The following is a 20261-nucleotide window of genomic DNA, read 5'->3' as shown; positions in this document are numbered from 1 at the left end:
GAGAGAAAGGAAGGATCAGCAGAGAATGCGGAGGCCATGCTCTCTGCCAGAACACGAGGTGCTTCTAGGTAAGGCCCAGAGCAGCAACTCAGTCCCAGAGGAGTGTGAGGAGGAGTGGAGGAATGGAGAGCTCAGAGAGCAAGACAGAGGATCCCAGCTGGAAGCCAGCTTTGTGGGGGGGCACACCGCAGTACGACTATGTCTGCTTTGAGAAATGCACCCGGTACGGGATTCCCCTGGAGGCAGGACACGAGGCTGGGCCCACACGGGACGACCTGCGCTCCCCGGAGAACTCCCTCAGCTACCCACAGGTAGGGCTGAACAACGGGATGGTTTGTGGCAGCACAGGTCTCCCTGGGGTCACACAGGCTCTGGGGCTCTCAGAATACAGATCCCTGTCCATGCCCAGTGCCACCAGCTCTCCCCTTCGCTTGCTGACTCCAGGCCGGGCCTTGACGTTCATGGCCGTACTTGCACCAAGGATCCCTAACCAGTCATTCAAGTCAGAGGTCATTGTCACCTGCCACAGATGCAACGAGACTTGGAATGGGCAAGCTGGGATGGGGAAAATTAACCAGAGCATTAATGTGTTTGTAACAGCAAAGAGAAGCTGCAGCTGCTTTCAAGCTGTGTAGTGATATTGAGTAAAACTAAAGACAAGCAGTGATGTATGTGTATGGATATCTGTACAGCTGTGTAGATGAAGTAAAGCTCTCTTGTGACTTTCCTCTGACCATGAAGCCCTTCATGGTCATAGATCCATACATGTATATTGGTATTTTTGATAACTGTTAGTGGCACTGTAAGTGAGGGATTTTCTAACCCTTAAGCTTGACCTGACTCTTGCTCTGGTTTGTACAAGCACTAGTGCAGAAAAGTGTCTGGAACATAGATGTACTCTGGTTATGGCTTTTTGTTCATTATGCTCTGTGTGTCCCTTACCTCTTCTTTTGGGACAACGGCCTGCAAAGGGGAGGGTTTACAGAGGAGTCCTGGTGTTTTATTTCCTACCACTCTGTTCTGATTAAGCTGATCTAAGACAGCTTTGGTGCAATGAAGGATCCAGTCAAATTATAAGGAAGAGAGCATGTGAATGTGAAATTCATAAAGTGGATGTTTCTCCTTAAATGAATACAAATCCTCTTACATGGATGACGAATGATTGGGGAATGAAGGCCATTGTATTAATTGTCTCCTAAAGACTTGGGTGATTTAATGATAGGAAAACAGGCACATTTGCCACCAAGAAAATCTCTTCCAGTAGAAAAGCATCCCAATAAGGATAGTTATGTGTCACACTGCCAAAGATCAGAGAATCAGTTCCATGGCCATATTCAGGAATTTCTCTTCTGAAACTGCCTACAGCATCTGAGACCTTGCATATCTCCTCCACAAAAGTCTTCCCAAATCACCCCACTGGCTTACTTGAAGCAGCAGCCCAGATGGACAGAGGTCTGACTTAGGCTTTGTTCACAGCAACACGAGACAGAGCTTTGGCTGCAGCAGCCATGCTAAGAGGGTGAGCAGGGGGGTGGGATGGGGTGGAGAGGTGTGTGTGCCCACCTCAGGCTGAGCTCCACTGGGGTCATGCCTGCCCCATGGGGTGCAAATGGGGCTGGAGAGCTGAGGTGGGTGAAGGAAATGCACCTTTGTGTGTGTGCCGTGAACCAGGAGTGAGCTGGGTTGTGGGGAGCTTCCAGATGCAAACCCTTTCTCCAGTAAAGCACATCCATGCACAGAAACTTCCCAGCTCACACAGATCCAGCAGATATGCCAGTCCCACACACCTAAAACCACTGTCCAGTAGGCACAGATGACACAGTGAGGCAACACCACCACCAGTTCTGTGCTCTTGCTCCCTGACACCAGAGTGTCTCTGTGCTCAGTTCCAGAGGCCTGATGGTCAGTGCATGCAGATAGATGATCTCTCATGCAAACAAGAAGGCCAGCAAACCCATTCCCATGCATAACTTCAGGCAGAAACATCCCCAAGCAAGCATGCATTCGTGAAGGCAATTTGTAATCTAAAAACCAGACAGCTGTATTTATAGTTTCCTGAAAGATGCGTCCTAGAAATATTTTATATAAGCAGTCATGTACATGTGTGTATGTACATTTATCATGGAATTTTGCATGCAAGCATATTCTGGCTAAGCCAGGTTTGCTGTGGATATGTGTGTTTTGCTGGTAAGTCATGCACATGCAAACAAATTATAAATATGCACAAGTAGTTTTTACAAACATGCACACTTATTATCATGTAATTAGCATGAAAAACAACCCCTTGCACGTTTTCATACATTTCCACACAGAGTCAGCATTAAGATTTCTTTCCCCACTGTCATCTGAAAAAACACTTGACAGAGATTTTGATTCTGTTGACCCCTTTTTTTGCTAGCTGTTGCCTTCTGTTATACATGTGATTTGGTTTGGTTTACACAGGCCCCAAAATAGTGAAATCTTGGTCCTTGGCCTTGGACCTTCAGATAATTGATAATAAGAAACCATAAAGTGGTTAATAGATAATAACATTATAGTAGGATACTACTACTACTACTACTACTACTACTAATAATAATAATAATAATTATTATTATTACTATTATTATTGTTATTGTTATTATAAGAAGAAGAAGGAGAAGGAGAAGGAGAAGGAGAAGGAGAAGGAGAAGGAGAACAAGAACAAGAAATTTTTGGCAATTAATATAACAGATAGATACATAACAGATGATGTAATTTACCTTGTTAAAAATATACATTATCCTACACTGTAGGATTTTGTATTGTTTTATTTCTGCATGAGAAAGCAGTTACAGCTGGTGAAGTATTTAAAAGCTGTGCTATTTGTGACTATAGAAAGGGTGTTCCTGGCAGGGAGCTCGCTCAGCAATACACAGATGGGGGTAGTGGGAGGGATGTGCAGTAAGAAATCAGGCAATGCAGTAATACAGAATAACAGGCTCACAGAGAGAGGTAGGTGGGAGGGCCTCTGGAGCTCTCCTGCCCAAATCCCTACTCACAGCAGAGCTGACTCCAAGGGTAGATCACGTTGTCCAGAGCCTTTTCCAGGCATGTTCTGAACATCTGCAACACTGAAGATTCCCCAGCCCCACCGAGCACCTGCTCCTGTGCTGAACTACCTTCAAGTGGGGCTGGATGGGAACATGTGTTCCTTTGCATGGGCTTTCCTTTCTTGCAAGCTGTGCTTTTTCCCTTTTGTCCATCTCTGTGCCCCTCTGAGAAATTTTGCTCTGATGTTTCCCTCCAAATCCTCTCTCTCTTTAGGTAGTGGCACTGCTGTTAGATTTCCCCTTAGACACCCTTTCTTCAGGAACAACTATTATTTTGTTGCTGTCCCCTGTCCCTTACATGTGCTTCATTGGCTCTATGTCTAAGCAGTGGACTGAGATATTTTACTGACATTTGAATTTATGTATGTGCTGCATTTTGGGAGGTTTCACCTTTGAGGTCAGATATGGCTTCTCCTTGGTGATGCATCAGGAAAAAAAAAATCACCTAAGGAAGATAATTTTAGGAATAGCAGGAGGGCTACGAGGCAGAAGTGAGAGGGAAAGGAGGTACAGGCTAAGTCTGCCTCAGTGGCTGGGAGCAGCAGATCATAAACAGGATGCACTGGCAGAGCTGGGAAAGGGATTTCAGGACTGGAGTATTCCATGCATTGTTCAGTCTGAATGGCATGGGAAATAGCTTGGGCTTTGGATTGTGGGAGGAGGGCAGTTTTATACAGGTGCTGACCCCTCAGAAAATAGCTCCCAGTAAAGTCTTGAGGTTGTGATGTGCTTTTTCCCCTGAGATTCTGTGAAGCTTTTCCTCTGTTACTCAAACAATGAAATTTCCCCAATTTTCAGAAAGACAAAAGATCATTTGCATTGATAAATGCTTCATATCCGAAAACAAACTTTGCCTTGTTGGTTTGGTTGTGGTTTGTTTTTTGGGGTTGTTTTGTTTTGGTTGGTTTGTTTGTTTTTGTTTGGTTGTGGTTTTGGGGGTTTTTTTTTGGGGGGGGGGAATGTATGTTCCTCCCATCTATCCTGAGTGATATTTATACCTTCAGCTGGTTTTGCACCATTTTGGTGTCTCCCTTAGCATTTAGCCAAGTAGGCACCTTTTCTGGTTCAACACTTAGGTGGTAATTGAGAACTTATAAAATTGCCTTCATTTTTTCTGGTGCTCAGAAACCCTGTGTTCCTCGTGCTAGAGAGGGAGCAACAGAAGAAGGAACAGTCAGAGTCGTACTGTGTTATATTTTTAGTTTTATATCTTCTAGTGGGTGGATATTTCTTGCCTAACCCAATTTTGCTGTAAGGTCATCCTCTGATTTCTGGATTCTTTCTCTGTCCCACAGTCTCCTACCTTTTCAGATACTTCCAGAATCCTGGAGAAGCAAAGCACATGTGTGAAGCATTCTTTAAATGTTTGAGACTACCTAGTTTGCCAGGACAGCAGTTTCTTTTTTATGTCTGTGGACTAACTCCTTTTATTCCCATATCCCAAATGCACCATTTTGCAGCCAGGCAGAAGCAGTGAACTCAGATACCGTATGAGGACTTTCAGCATTCGTACTATTTTACTGTCATGCTGTTCCATCTGACAGATGGAAGATTCTAATTTGAATCTCATACTTGACATGGGTTTGAGTTGTATTTGACATAAACCCATCTCTCATGATCATTTAACAGCAATGAAACACTGACTGAGGTGATGTGAAGATGCATTTGTCTAAAATCTGCTTGTATTTGGCATTTCTGCCTGAAAGACACAGTAAAAGAAAAAAATGAGCAGTTTGCTAGGAAGGACTGTATTCTGTATGTGGCAGTTACCCTATAGATTAAATTCTTCAGCCTGATGTTTCACTGTCCTGTCTGTTTTAAGGGGGTCAGAGCATGGCCATTATTCCCTGCAGAGAGTCTGCTTCATTTACTTAGAATGTGTTGGTAATCATGTGGTTAATAATTGCATTAAATTTGTGTGGCATCCAATACAGTGATGAATGGAAGAATACTTTCAGCTGCTCAGACAGGATCAATCTGTTTAAGAAGCAGCAGATGAGCCATCTTTAGAACAGGATGATTTTAAAAAGCATAGATAGGGGTTCTGTGAAGAAAAAAATAATCCACTAGGATTTCCAAAGGGAGCTATGACAAATGGTACAAGTGCCTCTTGAGGAATTTGTGCCAATAAATAAAATACTTAGGACCTTCCGTCATATTTGTTATGTTCAAGTACTAGTTGGTAGAGCACTGAAACAGGTGCCCAGAGAAGCTGGGTAATTCCTACTCCTGTAGTTGTTTAGGAGTTGCCTGGATAAGGTCTTGAGGAGCCTAATCTGGTTTACCTGGCTTTGGAGTTTGCAGGCTGTGGGCAGAGGCTTGGACTAGAGGTGCTGTCTAGTGTAAATCTTTCTGTGAGTCTCTGTATCTATTTCATCTCAAGGGAACAGGAAGGGGGAGGCAGGAACTGTCAAATAGAAATGTCTCCTAAGTGTGTGGTAGTGCTTTATCTCTGTCATGTGTCCTGTCATTCTCCAGCTTAAGTGTCTGATTTTGCTGTCCAAGACATGGCTCATTCTCCTCCTGCCACTCAGAAAATCTCAGAGAAGCAGATGTTGTGCTGGGGAGGGAGCAAAGGGTCACCTTGTCACAGGTGGGAAGTGCATCAGGTGGTGACCTGGTCTGAAGTAAAGCCAAACCTGGTTCACTGAAGGACATGAAAGGAGAAGAAGCTTATTCTCTGCTTCTCAAATGCACACCTTCCCCACCTATATTCTGAAAGAATGAGGTGGGATAGCTGCTCTCCAGGGAATTTGGTAAACAAACACAGGGCACGGTCAGGGTTCTTCAAGCTCCCTTAAACTGTTGATGAGACAGCACAACTGCCCAGTTTAGTGTAGACCCATGTAAGAAATGTCCTTGTTGAGCACCTGCAGCTGATTATGAACTGCATAAAACCTACTGCTTTTCAAGTTTAGGATCAGAAGAAACAGACTGGCTTAAGCAATTAGGAATTTCAGAGGAATTGGAGATGCAGGGGTACTTAAAATGCTGATTTGGGTAAATAATGGTTGGAGGTGTGCAGCAGCCTGTGATATTTTTGAGATGATGCTGCTTCTTTTCCTCACAAGCAGCACCAGTGGCTGTGTGCCCTGTTAAGCATTCCTTGGCAGCAGGAGGAACAGATGCAGGACATTCCTGCAGCCTGTTTGAGAGTGTAATGCCTCTCAAAACCTTCAGAGATGTTTTACAGTGCTGCTGAAATCTATGAGACAGCCCTGAGGATGGTGGCCTCATATGAACTACTTTGACCTTCTTTTGTACCTTCAGAAAGCTGTCTCTTAATGCTCAAATGCTGTCTCTTAATGTTCAATCTCTCAACCATTTTTTCCCCCAGGACATTAGAAAATAATGAATATTCTGTGATCATATCTTGTACTCCTAAAAAGGGGGTGAAAAGGTTTTGGAGAGATTGGGAAGAATAAACTAGAAAGAAAAAGAAGAAAAAAATAAATGGGCTGCATCTGTCTGAGAGTTTCTGTGTCTCAGTCTCCCTGCTTGGTACATTTGGGTCTGTAACTCAGGCTGTTGGTAGATCTGCCTTGTCATCCTTAATGCTATTTGTGAAGGAGCATTTGCCTTGCCTTTTCCTTGTGATCCTTCTTGTTTTCTGCTGCTCTAGCTGTATGGCCGATACACAGACCGGATAACAGATGACATTTCAGACAAGGAAGCAGCAAAGCTACTGAAGAAACAAGCCCAAAGGAACAATGGAAGACCCCTGAAACGTGACAGTCAAGTACAGATCAAAGAAGAGCACTATTCCAAATGTCAAGGTAAGGAAAATTCATGTTTCATTCCCTATTACCAGATATTGGGTGGGCCAGCAAGAGAGATGGGATTTAAGCAATTGAGACTGGGGAGAAGCAGAGAGGGAAGGAAAAGGAATCGAGTCTCATTGGGTTGAAAAACCTTTTCTATATGAGCTTTCATCCTAGAAAAGATGTTTGGAATATAAAAAAGCAATCCCAAGTAAATATTTTTTCCATAACAGAGCTCTGTAATGGGAGGAAAAGGACCTTCTTGTATTAGACTTTTGCTGCTAGTGTACAAGATGTTAAATTCCACCCTGTGTCCCCTGTACATACCCCCCCCCCCTTTTTTTAAAATGTTTTTTAAACTACATTAGGTATTACAGAACTGTGTGAGAGAGGGATGGATATCAGTCCTTCAACATGAAGCCCACGATGCCTCCAAATAAATCCTTGTTTTAGTCAGTTCTCAGCACAGGAGAGACAGACACAGCTTCATCTATGTTCACTCCATTTTTCTGGTTCACTCTTCCCTCCACAGACTGTGCTAAACGCATCCAGAAATATGTCACCAAGAAGCTTGGAGAGGACTGGATTTTCTTGGTTCTGTTGGGTCTGGTCATGGCGTTGGTGAGCTGGGGAGTGGATTATGCCAGTGCAAAGACCGTACAGGGTGGGTCCCATTCAGGTGTTGCAAAAGCAGCCAGTAAATGATAGGAATGTGTTACAAAGCCCAGTGACCAGTGTTGCTCCTCCTTTAGCATCATTGTCCCATCCTCAACCCTCGCTGCTTGGGAAGTTTGAAGTTCTGGCAACGTAGTAAAGGTTGGCTAGAGAGAGGTTCTTTAAAGTGATGGCAGGGGAAATTTTGGAAGCAAGTGGGCAGAAACAAGAGATGTGTATGATGAGTCAAAGACAAACGATTATTTTTAATCCCTTTTCTTTCTGCTCCCCTGAATATGCAGGAGCACAGGGAAGTGTTACTGCGGCCTTTCCTGTTCTACTGCTTCCCTTTCTCCCCAAGAATATTAAGAACATGGGTGACTGGGGGAAGGGGCTCTTAGATGCCCTCCTGGCACTGTTTCTGCTTTTTAACTTGATTTTGTTCTTTCCAATTTTTACTTATACAGTGCCCTGATTGGTTTTTTGCCATTTGGGCATATAGTGCCCTCACCTTTTGCCCTTTTCACAAAGATCTCCTATTCCCTGTCTTCTATCCCTTCCCTGCATTTTTCCTGTAGTCTGTCTCCCTTCACCAGCAATAAAAATTACAAGATCTTTCAGCCCCCATCTCAGTGTGCGCATACAAACACTCCACCCACTGCCACATCCCATTAACTGCACTGTTCCTTTGTCCTTACTCTCATGTCCCAGTCCTGACTGGCCCACACATACTGCAACCTTTTCCTCTTGGCTGCTGCAATTCCTCAAAACTCCCAACATTTCTTCAGCCTGGCGTTCCTCCCTCCAGAGCTTCCCCATCTACCAGGTGACTGGTATAATCTACTCTGAGGGCTCCTCTCCTTTATACTCCCTGCAGCTGAGTCCTTTGGGGTTCTTTTTCCTTTTCCCCTGCCAAATCTCTACCAAAGCTCAGCCTCTTCTGAGCCTGTGTGGGGTGCCAGCTCAGGCAGGGAAGATGCAGTTTTAGAGGAGCTGCAGTTCAATTTAGATTCTCAGCAGCTCAAGTTGTTGTACCTGGCTGAGCAATGGTACCACTGCTGTTTTAATAGCTGCTGGCACAGCTTCCATTCTGCTGCTCTAAAAGGGTAAAAGGGATATCACAATCAGAACTTTTAAACTAGTTTTTTATGAAGGAATGGTGGGTGGACTGCGTTATTGCCCTTCAGAACCCACGCAAGACCCTCAGACTGCCAAATGAAGGCACTGCACAGTGATTTGTTCTCACAGCTGTATGTAACAGGCCTCTTTTTATGCCACACTTGTGCACAGGTATTAATAGTGTTTTCTATCCATCTCTGAAGAATGCCTGCTTTATTGGGGAACTCATATTCAAAATAAGGCTTGTCTTAGAAAAGGAGTATGAGGGCACCATTTCTGATGGAGCTTTAGCATGGGCGCATTTAGCAAGTGTGTGACTCTCTGATGTCCACCAGCCTGTTTGGAGCAGCTGTGGGTACTGATGGGTTCTCTGTTTGTGTGTTGCAGCCTACAAGTGGATTTATGGAGCGCTGCACCCCAATGTCCCCCTGCAGTATGCCGCGTGGGTGGCCGTCCCACTCGGCCTGATCCTGTTTGCGGCCAGCTTCTGCCACTTCGTGTCTCCACAGGCTGTTGGTGAGCGCAGAAGGGGGGCAAGATCTGTTTCTGTCTGTCTCGTCTTTCCTTCTTTCCATTTGTCCATGGGTTTTGTTCATCCCTGGCTCTGATCTTGTTTTCAGGGTCTGGGATCCCAGAGCTCAAGACCATTATGAGGGGAGTGGTCCTCAAGGAGTATCTCACTCTCAAAGCTTTCGTGGCCAAAGTTGTGGCCCTCACAGCTGGGCTTGGAAGTGGCATGCCTGTGGGGAAAGAGGTAAATATTGCTGATTCTGTGTGCAGCAGTAACCATGGTCTGGAAGGTGAGAGTTTTCTGTGAAAGAAGAATCTATAAATGTTTTCTTACTTTCACCACCATTCCTCTTCTCAAAGCTCTGCACTTTCCAGCACCTATTTTTCACTGGCCATTTTTCTTCCACTTTCAAAGACATGATATAGGAAACATCAAAGAACTCAAGTCAGGTAGTCTTTGAGAGGGAAAAAAATTAAATGGAGATAGGACAACTGAGGAAGATTGGTGGATCTAAAGCACAAATCTTATGAGGAGTGGCTGAGGGAAATGGGGTTACTTAATCTGGAGGAAAGGAGCCTCAGGGGAGACCTTCTCACTCTCTATAACTCCCTGACAGGAAGCTGTAGCCAGGTGGGAACCAGTCAGTTCTTCCAGGTAACCAGTGAGAAGACAAGAGGAAATGGCTTCAAGTTGCACCAGGCAAGGTTAAGATTGGATATTAGGAAAAAATTCTTCAATGAGAGGGTGGTCAGGCATTGAAAAGGCAAGTGATGGAATAAATATCCCAGGAAGAGTTCAAAAGGTGTTCAAAGGGCTGTGGCAGTTGGGGGCATGGTTTAGTGGTGAACACAGTGGTGCTGCATTAAAGGTTTAATTCAATGATCTCAGAGGTCATTTCCAACCTTGATGGTTGTATTACTGGCTAAGATGGCAGGGAAGCTATGAGGCCTGCAGCAGCTAAATGGTTGTCAGTTAGCAAGGGGCAACCCTCTCTGATTTTGTCCTCCTCTTCTTTTGCAGGGTCCTTTTGTGCATATTGCCAGTATCTGTGCTGTGGTACTCAGCAAGTTCATGTCTATCTTCTGTGGGGTGTATGAGGTAAGACACATATCTCTGCGCACAGCTCTTCCACAGGCTGAGCTCCTGAGACACCCAGGGTAGTGTGGGTAGGCTATGGAACACAGGGGAAAGGCATAGATTGATGTTTACTGTACTGCTTAGAGCAGTAAAACACAGGCTGAACAAAAGTAGTGCAAGGCCAGACATACAGGCCAAATAACTGTGCAGGACCATCAATGTTGCCTAGAAATTACACAGAGACTGGTTAGGAGTATGTGTTTGACAAGTTTTCAATCTTGTGGTTGATGCCTTTGCACTGTGATTGACTGTATAAAAAAGTAGCTGCAGACAAAGATCAATTTGTCTTTAAGCCAAATTTATACAGCATTGCTAATTATAGACACTGACACCGTCTCTGTGCTTTTGCTATTGCCAAACAGCCTCTGCAGGCTGATCACCATATTGACTGGTTGTATAAAAAAATCTATTAACTGCACATATAGATAAATGTAGGAACTCCTTTATGTGCAGGCTCTTAGCAGAAGGTGACTGTGTAATACAGCTGGAGGTGCTGTTCTCCTTGAGTAGGTCCTGTCTGTGCACAAGGAGCAGATGTCACTGCTGGAGACCAGCTGACAGTACTAAAGACCGCACTAAAGTGTGTAGAGCCTGCTATTTGTAATAGCAATGGCTGACTGTGCTGCTGGCTGTTGCTTCTTTTCATTGTTTTGGGTCCTAACCCCGTGGCTTTGCTCCCTCTAACCCCAGCATGCCCGTCTCTGGCTGCACTCCCTGTTCCAGAATGTGCATAGGCAGCTCGACCTCCTGGTGCCAGCTTGCGCAGTTGGAGTCGGATGTTGCTTCAAGGCTCCTCTTGGAGGCAAGTGTCTTCCTATATGTGACATTTCGTGTACAGTTCCTTTGACCTCTTGCTCTGAGACTTCCTGCTCTCATGAAAGGTTCTCCACAGAGACCTCTCCACTGCAGCAACACGAGTTCTTTCTTTCCACGTGTAACCAGGGGCAGTGAAAGGAAGGGAAGGTTACGGGGAAAGGGACACCTATTTAAGTGCTAATTTCTAATGATGCAGCTTGTTCAGTCCCTGCCAGCCATTAACACTGCTCCACCTGAAAAGTACCCAGGGCAATCCAGACAATCAATAAGGATGAAGTAGAGAACAGAAGTAAAAAAAAAAAAAAAAGCCAACCTTGCAAGAGGCAACAGGCACAACTTGCAATGAGGGAAATTTTGACTCAGTTAAAGGAAATTTTGTTCTTTTCTCCCAAAGGTGGTCCAGCACTGGCATAGGTGTTCAGAGTGTCCAGGGAAATTCCACCCTTTGAAATGTGCAGGACTCACTTGGACAAGAACCTGACCTAGACTTGGAATGAATGGAACTAACAGCTCTCTGAGCAGGGAGACAACTCCAGTGGTCCCTTCACAACTTTCCATGATCCCACTTGGAAGAAAAATTTGGAAATTTATGTCTCCCCCATGCATTTATACTACTCTTCTGATTCACTGAATTTCCTTAAACAGAGGCACATGTACAGAGGCCTCTTCCTAAAGCAGTGGAACATATGAATAAATAATATTTCTTCCAGTTCACTTCCCCCTCTCCCCTCAGTGTGCTGCCCTGAACCTCTTTGCATGGTTATTGTGCCCAGAAGTGTAAGGAGTTTTTAAATGCTACGTTTTTGGGGTTTTTTTAAGATGGCTTTAGTTTTCCCATGCACTACTTTCTTGTTAGTCTTCAAATGGATGACTTAGCTGACAAATGCAACATGGTCTTGCATCAGCAGGAATACTGATCTTTACTCTGGTTGGCTATTTAAAAAAAATCAAGGAAGGCGCATAGTTTGTCAGCTACAGATCAGAAGTTCTTTAGTGGATAACTTGAGAAAAGATGCCAGTAAGAAAATCAGGCTAAGCAAGAGAGAGGCTGAGAACTGTGCATATGTGGGCAGTCCAGCAAGATGTAGACAGCCTGAGCCGAAGCCTGAGGCTTCAAGGCAAAATTTGTCAGTCTGCCAAAAGCCTTGAGAGAAAGCAGTTTCGGAACCAAGGATCAGACCGCAGTCAGGTGGAACCATTGGAAATATACAGGAGAATGGTATCTGTCTTAATGGTAAAAAAAATTAAAACAAAAAAACCTAAAAAATCATCTCCGTAGAAGTCTATAAATTTTGTTTCTTTCTTTGTACCTGGAATTAACATCATGTCAGAGACTCCAGGATGCATCATACCTAGATGACTGGGAGATGCTAGAGAAGAAAACAGAAGGCTAAACAGGGACTGATCTAACTGCTGCCTTTGCTAGATAAAGGAGATATCAGACAAAATAGCCAAAGTCTTCTCAGAGGGCAGTGAAAGCACAAAGAGACAGCAGGCACAACTTGCAACAAGGGAAATTCCATGTACACATGAAAAGAATTTCTCCCCTTGTCACAAAGGCGGTTCAGGGTGGCACATGTGTCAAGAGATGCTGGGGAATTGCTGCCCTTGAAGGTGTTCAGGGCCACCCTAGCAGCCTGATCCTGAGCACCCTGATCCCATCACCCTTGACCAACCTTGCAGTTAGCCCAGCTCTGAACAGAGACATTGAGAAGCATTCAGAAACACAGGATTAAAACTTGCTGTGAGTCTGTGATAACATTGTATTATGAGAACAAAGAGAAAGTTATCATAGTTTCTGTAGCCCTAGTTCCTCTTTTGGATTTACACCAAATTGCCAAATGTGATTTCCCTTACTTCAGAGTCATGTAATCTTCAGCTTGGTCCAGGATATAACTTGCAGTTTGACTTCATATTGCCCTGATGTGTAACTTCTTGGTGTTCTTGCAGGTAAATACTACTCTGTGTGTCAGGAGGATGGATTTTTAAAGCCAGTTTAGCCCTTGACAAGCAAATGGTACTCAGTGTCTTAGAAAGAATCTCCCTTTTATACCTTCCAATTACTTTTTTTATTATTATGACCATTTTTGCCAGGACAGCACAATGCTTTACTGGGTGATCTGTCACCCACTCACCTACCCAGCATGGGAGAACCTTCAGCATCAGTCCACACTCTGCTCTGGACATGCATGTACCTTGTGCACACTGAATCACAGGGTAGGTTTTTCGAGGCATTCTGTGGCACATGTGCTTCCTGAGATTCCCTGCCAAAGTAAACGAGATGGAATAAAACCTACTTATGCTCCTTCAACCCTCTGGAGGATTTTCCAGGAGACATTTCTTCCACAGTGACAGAAATGTGTATGTTTCAAAGGAAAATGAGGTGATGCCTTCTTCATGTTTCTTGAATGTGTGATTCCAGGTATATGCCTGTCCTGTGCCAGGTCTTGCCTTTTCACTATTTTGAAGCCATCCAGAAGGGAGAAGTAAGATAAACATAGCTGTAACTCTGAGACTGGAGACAGAGCTGGGTGACATCATGCAGTAACACCTGCCAATTTTGTTACTCACTCTCTGTTTTCTTTCCTTCTTTCTTCTGTTTGTCTGTCTCTCTTGGTCTCTTTCACCAGTAGCAGCCCTATTATTACACGGATGTCCTGACTGTGGGCTGTGCTGTGGGTGTTGGCTGCTGCTTTGGGACACCACTTGGAGGCAAGTGGCTGTTCTGTTTCCTTTTCCTCAGGTACCAAAATCCTCTCCCACCTAGTCCTCTTCTCCTCTGCCCTTCTCCTGCACCACATTTTTGATGAGACACTTACCTTTAGTGTTTTCAACCTCCCCAGCATCTCTGACAGTCCCTTTCCCACGTGTTGTCCACTTTCTGGAGGCAAGAGGAGAAGGCTCTCTAGAGCAGTGGTCTCTAAATTGGGGTGTTCATACGCCAGGGGTACACAAGGTGTTCTGCTGGGTGTGGGAAGGAAACACCCACAGAATTTGTATTTTTTTAATATAAAAAAGTAAATAGATTAAACTTCACTAATATTAAGTATTTGTATTGGCAGTGGTGCCCTAATATGCCACATGGCCATTTGTCACATACAGTGCATGAGGTGCAGAGTTGCTCCCAATGTGGGGGGTTGATCATGGTGCCTTCAATCATTTATTCACTTTAAGCATATTGCAATGAATTGCAATTGATGTGTGCTCACACTGGATTAAGTGGATTTATGGATTATATTATCTACTGTTAATGAAACTAATCCTCACAAATTGGAAAAGTGGCTTTTAAAGGTTCCTGCAAAGAGGCTATGGATTGAAGATAATACTAATAATGTCAGCACAGAGAAATGACAAGAAATGGCAGAGCTGACACTTCTAGCACAGGCCCTTATTCAGTCCCATTATGAGGTACAAACAATGGCCAGCTAATCAGATCTGAGAAGAAGTCAGATAAAAGAAGATTAAAATTATCAAAGGTTCTTTTAAATATGAATTTACATCTGCTATTGTTAATGATGAACTTTATCCTGCGTGTGTATTGTGCTTTGAGAAGTTAAGTAATGAGGGTATGAAGCCATCAGAATTATCAAGACATTTCAAATCTAGGCATCCAGAGCATGAAGACAGAGACCTCTACAATTTTTTCAGTGATGTTTCAAGCTGTGTGACATTCAATCCAATATTTCACAAAATTCCACTGAACCTAATGACAAATGTGTAGAGAAGCCTTCTTTAAAGTCTCTTTCTTCACAGCAAAAGAGAAAATGCCACACAGCACAGGGGAAACGCTTGTTCTTCCTGCAATAAAATGTAAAAATGGCTGTGATAGTAGACAGAAAGCAACAGGGCAGCAAACTAAAATGTGTTCCTTCATCAGTAAACACTGCTGGAAGATGCACAGCAAACATTGCTTAAGGTTTGAAGAAACAAGAGTCTGTACAAATTGCGCAGTAGGAGAGGTTTCCTGTGCAGCTGGATTAGAGTACAGTTGTTTCTAAAATGCCTCAGATGCTGGTATTTTCCAGATTCTGTTTCAATGGTGAAATGCAGAAGTTCTTTCTGTGAGACACTGAAAGGAATGTCTACCACAGAAATTGTATTCCCAACAGTTAATGACTTCTTTAATAAAAACTGTTTCATGGAAGAGCTCTGCACATGTAACAACTGGTGGAGCAGAATAAGAGAAGAATTGTGGGGGTAAGGCTACCTAGACACCATTACACCTGGAATTCATGCACTCCAGTGTTCACAGATGAGCTATTGCAGCAAAGAAATGGGAGCCAGACATGCACAAAGTGCTGCAGGATGTTGTTGATGTGGTTCATTTAATAAAAACAAGACCCTGAAAGAGTAGAATCTTTACAATACTTCATAATGAGATGGGAAATGACCATGAAAATCTTACAGGCATTTGCTGGTTATCTGATACCAACTTTAGAGAAGAATAGAATTTAAAGTCCAGTTGCACCTTTTTCTTTTACAAAAAGAGGTGTTCTGAATTTGCTGATCTTTTCTGTGATGACAAGTGTCTGTCAGTAGATTGCTACCTAGCAGTTATTTTTGAAAAAGTAAACATACTTAATGTACTTCAAGGTGAAAGTGATGTTCTAAGAGTGGGTGAGAAACTGCTTTTCAAAAGAAATTTGTGGAGGTTTTGTGAATCTGTTGCCAAATACAATGTAAATGTCTTAGCTACAAAAACTGTCACTTTATATATACTCAAAAAACTTGAAAACAGAAATTTCTACCTTTTTAGAAATCTTCAAGATTATGAATTTCAGTGGGTTTTGAACCCACTTGTTAAAAAAATAAAAATTCAACATCATGTGATTATTTTGCAACCACAAATGATTGACATCACGGAGGATGAAAATTTACTACCCAAACTTTAATAAAAATCTTTGCATGTGTGGTGGGTGGGATTGAAAAAATAGTACCATGATTTAGCCAGCACAGCAAATGATACATTTCTTGCATTTGGATCTATGTGTCTTTGTGAGATATTCTTTTTAGACCAAGTACCAAACTAATTGAGCAAGGAACCAAGATATTCTTGTATCTTGAATCCCTGTGTCACAGAGCATTAAACCCAGATTTTTAAAAACAAAGAATATTACTATTTTAGTGAGAACAATTATTTTTGTTCCATCAATAAATAAAACAAATTATTTTAAAAATTATGTTTATTTCATCTTTATCTCATCCTTGTTCATTTTCTATCTTTGTGCATGTTTGCTATTGTACGCAATGTTTTAGTACATTATTTTAAAATAAATAAATACACATATGAGGGGAGGTTACATGCTCAAAAACCTTTTATTGGTAGGAGTGCATGATCAAATAAGTGCAGAGACAACTGCTCTAGAGAGCTATTTAGAACCCTCTCTCATGCTTCTAACATGACACTTGTTATTTTAACTTTGCTCCCTTTCCAACCCTTTCTAGGGGTTCTTTTCAGCATCGAGGTCACCTCCACTTACTTTGCTGTGCGCAATTATTGGAGAGGCTTCTTTGCAGCCACCTTTAGTGCCTTCGTGTTCCGAGTCCTGGCTGTCTGGAACAAGGATGCAGGTAAGCTAACAGCCATTCCTGCCCTCTTTGCACAGAGGTTGCTCTGTTCATACATTATTTTCCATCTTTCTCAAAACCACAATGTTTTTATGATGTTTGAAGCTTCTGCCACAACACGAATTTCAATGGCACAGAAGGAAGGAGAAAGGGAAGTGTCTTGTCATCTTGTCAGCTGTCTAGTCCAACCTATTCCTAGGAGAGCTGGGGTGTATCTAACTGATAAATGACAGAATATGAGTCCTCAGCAAGCAAAAGACCCCCTGAGGTGGGATTTTTTTTTGCCTCCACTCAGGACAGCATCCAGGCTGCCACACAGAGATATCCTGTCACACAGGATGTAATCCTTGCTGGAAAACTCATGGCCTGCTTTGGTCATCTGTTGACTAAAAACAGATAATCAAGAAAATTGAGATGATTGAATGATTAGGAGAGTATAGGACTGGTAGGATCTGACTGAAGGTCCTGAAAAAATAAAGTGTCTCAAGTAACTGAAAAGCATGAGAGTGACATTTGTTGCAGACAGAAATTGCACAAGTCAGGCTTGTTCAGGAGAGCATCTCAATCACTCTGGGAATAGAGTTTTGGTGCAGAAGGCTGCCATTTCTATGTAAACTTCTTCCTTATAATGCCTATATCTTTTATTCTTACAATTACATCTATTTTATTGAGCTCCATGTGGGCAGTTTATTTATTTATAACTGCTACAACATGTCTCTCTTGACTTCAGAGGGCTGGATTTTTTTGGAGGTTTGAATATTCTCTGAAATATAGAAAATGACTATACTTTCTACCTAAATGTAGAAAGGGACTACATTGTTCTTTATACAGAACTGCCTAAAAGTCAGCTGTATTTTACCATTGGGTCTGTCACAAAAACCCAGAACCCTTATCTTTTTGTTCTTTCCAGAGAAAAATATAAGAAACTCAAAGACAGATAACAAGAGATAATTTCCTGTCCTTCACTTTGTCTTTTCTGATTCCCTTCTTGGTCTCTCAAATCACTAGAAATTAGCTTAATCCTGAATCATCTTGACTCCTGTCCCTTCTTCAAAATCATCCAGACAGCTTTAATACCCATATTAATGGCTCTTCAAGTTCTTCTTCATTGACTCTCTAGGTTAAAAAGTTCCATGATTCAACTGGCTATGAAAAATCAATCATTTTCACAGTTCTGTATTTTCTTTGTGTTGTCAGTCTGCTTGTCCTTGTATTAAGGAACTAGGAACTTCTATCTAGCTAAGTCATTCATTATTTTATGATCTTTTATCATATCTGCTCTAACTTGCCTTTCATGTCTTTTCTTGCTCATTTATTTCCCTTCAAAAGTTAGACACCCAGTCTTTTCAGTCTCCGTTCATGTTCTATTATGCTTGCTACCAGGAAGAAGGAGGTAGGGAAGTGATCACATCAGAATGACACATGCAAGTAAGTTGTGTGGCATCTCACCAAAATTCTTTTATTTCTTAGACCCACAGAATCTTTGCTGGACTCTTGATACTCATGGCTTTGTTGTCTGGCCTCACACCATGATCTGTACTTTCCAAATAACTTCTGGTTATTTGTCAACCACTCTGGTTGGCTGCTCCAGCCTGAGTCCCTCTTTGTCAGTCATGGAAGGCTGGAGTTATGCAATTTGCAGGATTTCTGTTTTACCATGTCCCCAGCTTTCATCTTACTTGCCATAGGATTTCATGCCTTGCCTTCCTTCTGCTCCTTCTGGTTCCTTCTATACATGGCTCAGTGCTATCTTAAAGTTCAAATCTATTTTTAATTAAATTTTCACATTAACTACTTTCCCATTCCTTTTTACTTCTAGCCTTGTAATAATTGGACAGATACTCTAAAGTGGTACATTTGGTAGCCAATGGAGAAAAAAGGGCTTAGACATTTAGTTTCAGGATGGCTTAGTCAGTCAGGAAAGAGGATGTAGACAGGTGGGATGAATCTCTCTGTGGAAATCTCTTTCTCTTCTGTGGGAGTAGAGATGGAACTAAGAAGGACCCAGACTAAATGCTGTGCCTGTTTTCCTTTCCTCTGGTCATCTTTGCCACCCTGTAGCAAAACTCTTTGAAAATGAGTTCACTATACTTTTTAATGCTCTGCTCTTTAGTGGCTTGGACTATTTCCTAAAACTGAATTGAGATGATCCCTTTCTTGGGCTGATCTAACAAAAAAGAGGGCACCCTGCTTTTCACCATCTTCCATCCCTGAGTGTTGTTCTAACCCTCGCTGGTGCCACCTGGGTCTGTTGTTCCCCTCAATTCAACTCACTTCGCTGGCAAAGGAGTAATGCAGGGAAAGAGCAGACAGGTTTTCTGGCAGGTTTTAATGAGGCAAAGGAGCTCACAGAAGGCTGTGATGTGTGAGAGTGGGCCCGATGGGAGAGGAGAACAATAGTACAGCCGGGAGGGAAGGAGCAGGGGGAAGAGACAGGGAGCAAGATCTTCAAAATTTGGATAGTAGAATGCAGTTTTAGGCTTAGCTATCTTAGGTAACATAACCCACTGAGACCTCATTAAATTATTACTCTAAACCTAGTTCTGTCTGACCAAATTAAAAGTAATTAATTCTTCCTGTTATTATCATATGCTAGATTTTCACTGCTTCTTTTATTTTCTCATTGAACAAATAATTCCTTCATCCAGGACAAGTGGGGATTTATAGCCATCCTCATTCAGCTGCACTTCCACTCTGTATTAAATTGCTGATTTATCCTTCTTCTGTTGGCACACAGATGTTTATTGTTTCCCCATAATAATGCACCTCCAGAAAAAAGCAGCTCAGGTTTGAACATTGCATTGTAGCAGAGCAGTACTACCAGGAGGGGTGAGCTGGAGAAGATGGGGCTTAGCTGATCTTTTACATCTCTGATTTCTAAGCTTTTAATTTTCAAGTTTTGGTACCAGTCAGAAATTTTGAAGCTGTAACTTCAGTGAAGATCTGAGTTTTGTTTCTGGAAGGCAATCACAACTGTAAGAAGTGACACAGCTTCCTCAGCTATGCATGCACTACCTGCCTCAGCAAAGAGACCTCTTGGTCAGTAAGGACACCAGGAAGAGTTTTTTTTTCTGTAGTGGATGCATGGTAGGAGACAAGAAAGAAAAGAAAACCCTGTAAAAATCAGAGATTGATGCTAAAAATAATGCATACATTATCTGAAAGCAAACCTAGACCATCTAGAGTGCTAGGGCTGCGAGTGCTCAGAGATAGAACCTACTAAATCAGAGCAGCCTGCCAATCTGTAATAATGTATATAACCACACAGGAAAACCACACAGGAGCGTGTATAAACAAGTTTCCTTGTCCCTACCCTAGCTTTTATTGCATTTAACTTCTCACCTCATTATTTTCTTTCCTCTTCTACCTTTTGTCTCTCACAGTTACCATCACAGCCCTGTTCAGAACAAACTTCCGCATGGATTTCCCCTTTGACCTGCAAGAGCTGCCAGCATTTGCTATAATAGGGTGAGTTCCCAGGAAACTGACACCTTGCTCTACAAAGGTTAGAATATGATCACTGTTAGGAATTCTTCTGCCAAAAATTTACAAAGATCACTTTTAGTCACTTTGGTTGTGGCAAATAAAGCTTCTATTTTTTGGAATTTTTCCTTCAGAAATTAT

At 42.6% G+C, this 20261-nt stretch overlaps 1 protein-coding gene across 1 annotated transcript in view; it reads left to right on the top strand.

Annotated features, from left to right (window-relative positions):
- CLCN1 (chloride voltage-gated channel 1) overlaps positions 1-20261 on the top strand; it is a 57351-nt gene that overhangs the window by 19902 nt on the left and 17188 nt on the right. The window contains exons 2-10 of the mRNA XM_058825559.1: positions 69-311; positions 6694-6847; positions 7365-7496; positions 8993-9121; positions 9226-9359; positions 10137-10214; positions 13703-13781; positions 16515-16640; positions 20021-20105. Coding sequence (XP_058681542.1) covers positions 69-311; positions 6694-6847; positions 7365-7496; positions 8993-9121; positions 9226-9359; positions 10137-10214; positions 13703-13781; positions 16515-16640; positions 20021-20105 — 1160 coding nt within the window. The remainder of the gene's footprint in view (positions 1-68; positions 312-6693; positions 6848-7364; positions 7497-8992; positions 9122-9225; positions 9360-10136; positions 10215-13702; positions 13782-16514; positions 16641-20020; positions 20106-20261) is intronic.

This window comes from Ammospiza caudacuta, chromosome 2, assembly GCF_027887145.1.
Source record: "Ammospiza caudacuta isolate bAmmCau1 chromosome 2, bAmmCau1.pri, whole genome shotgun sequence".
NCBI classification, from domain to species: domain Eukaryota; kingdom Metazoa; phylum Chordata; class Aves; order Passeriformes; family Passerellidae; genus Ammospiza; species Ammospiza caudacuta.
Note: the sequence above shows the minus strand (reverse complement) of the source record. Positions and strands in the feature narration are given on the sequence as shown.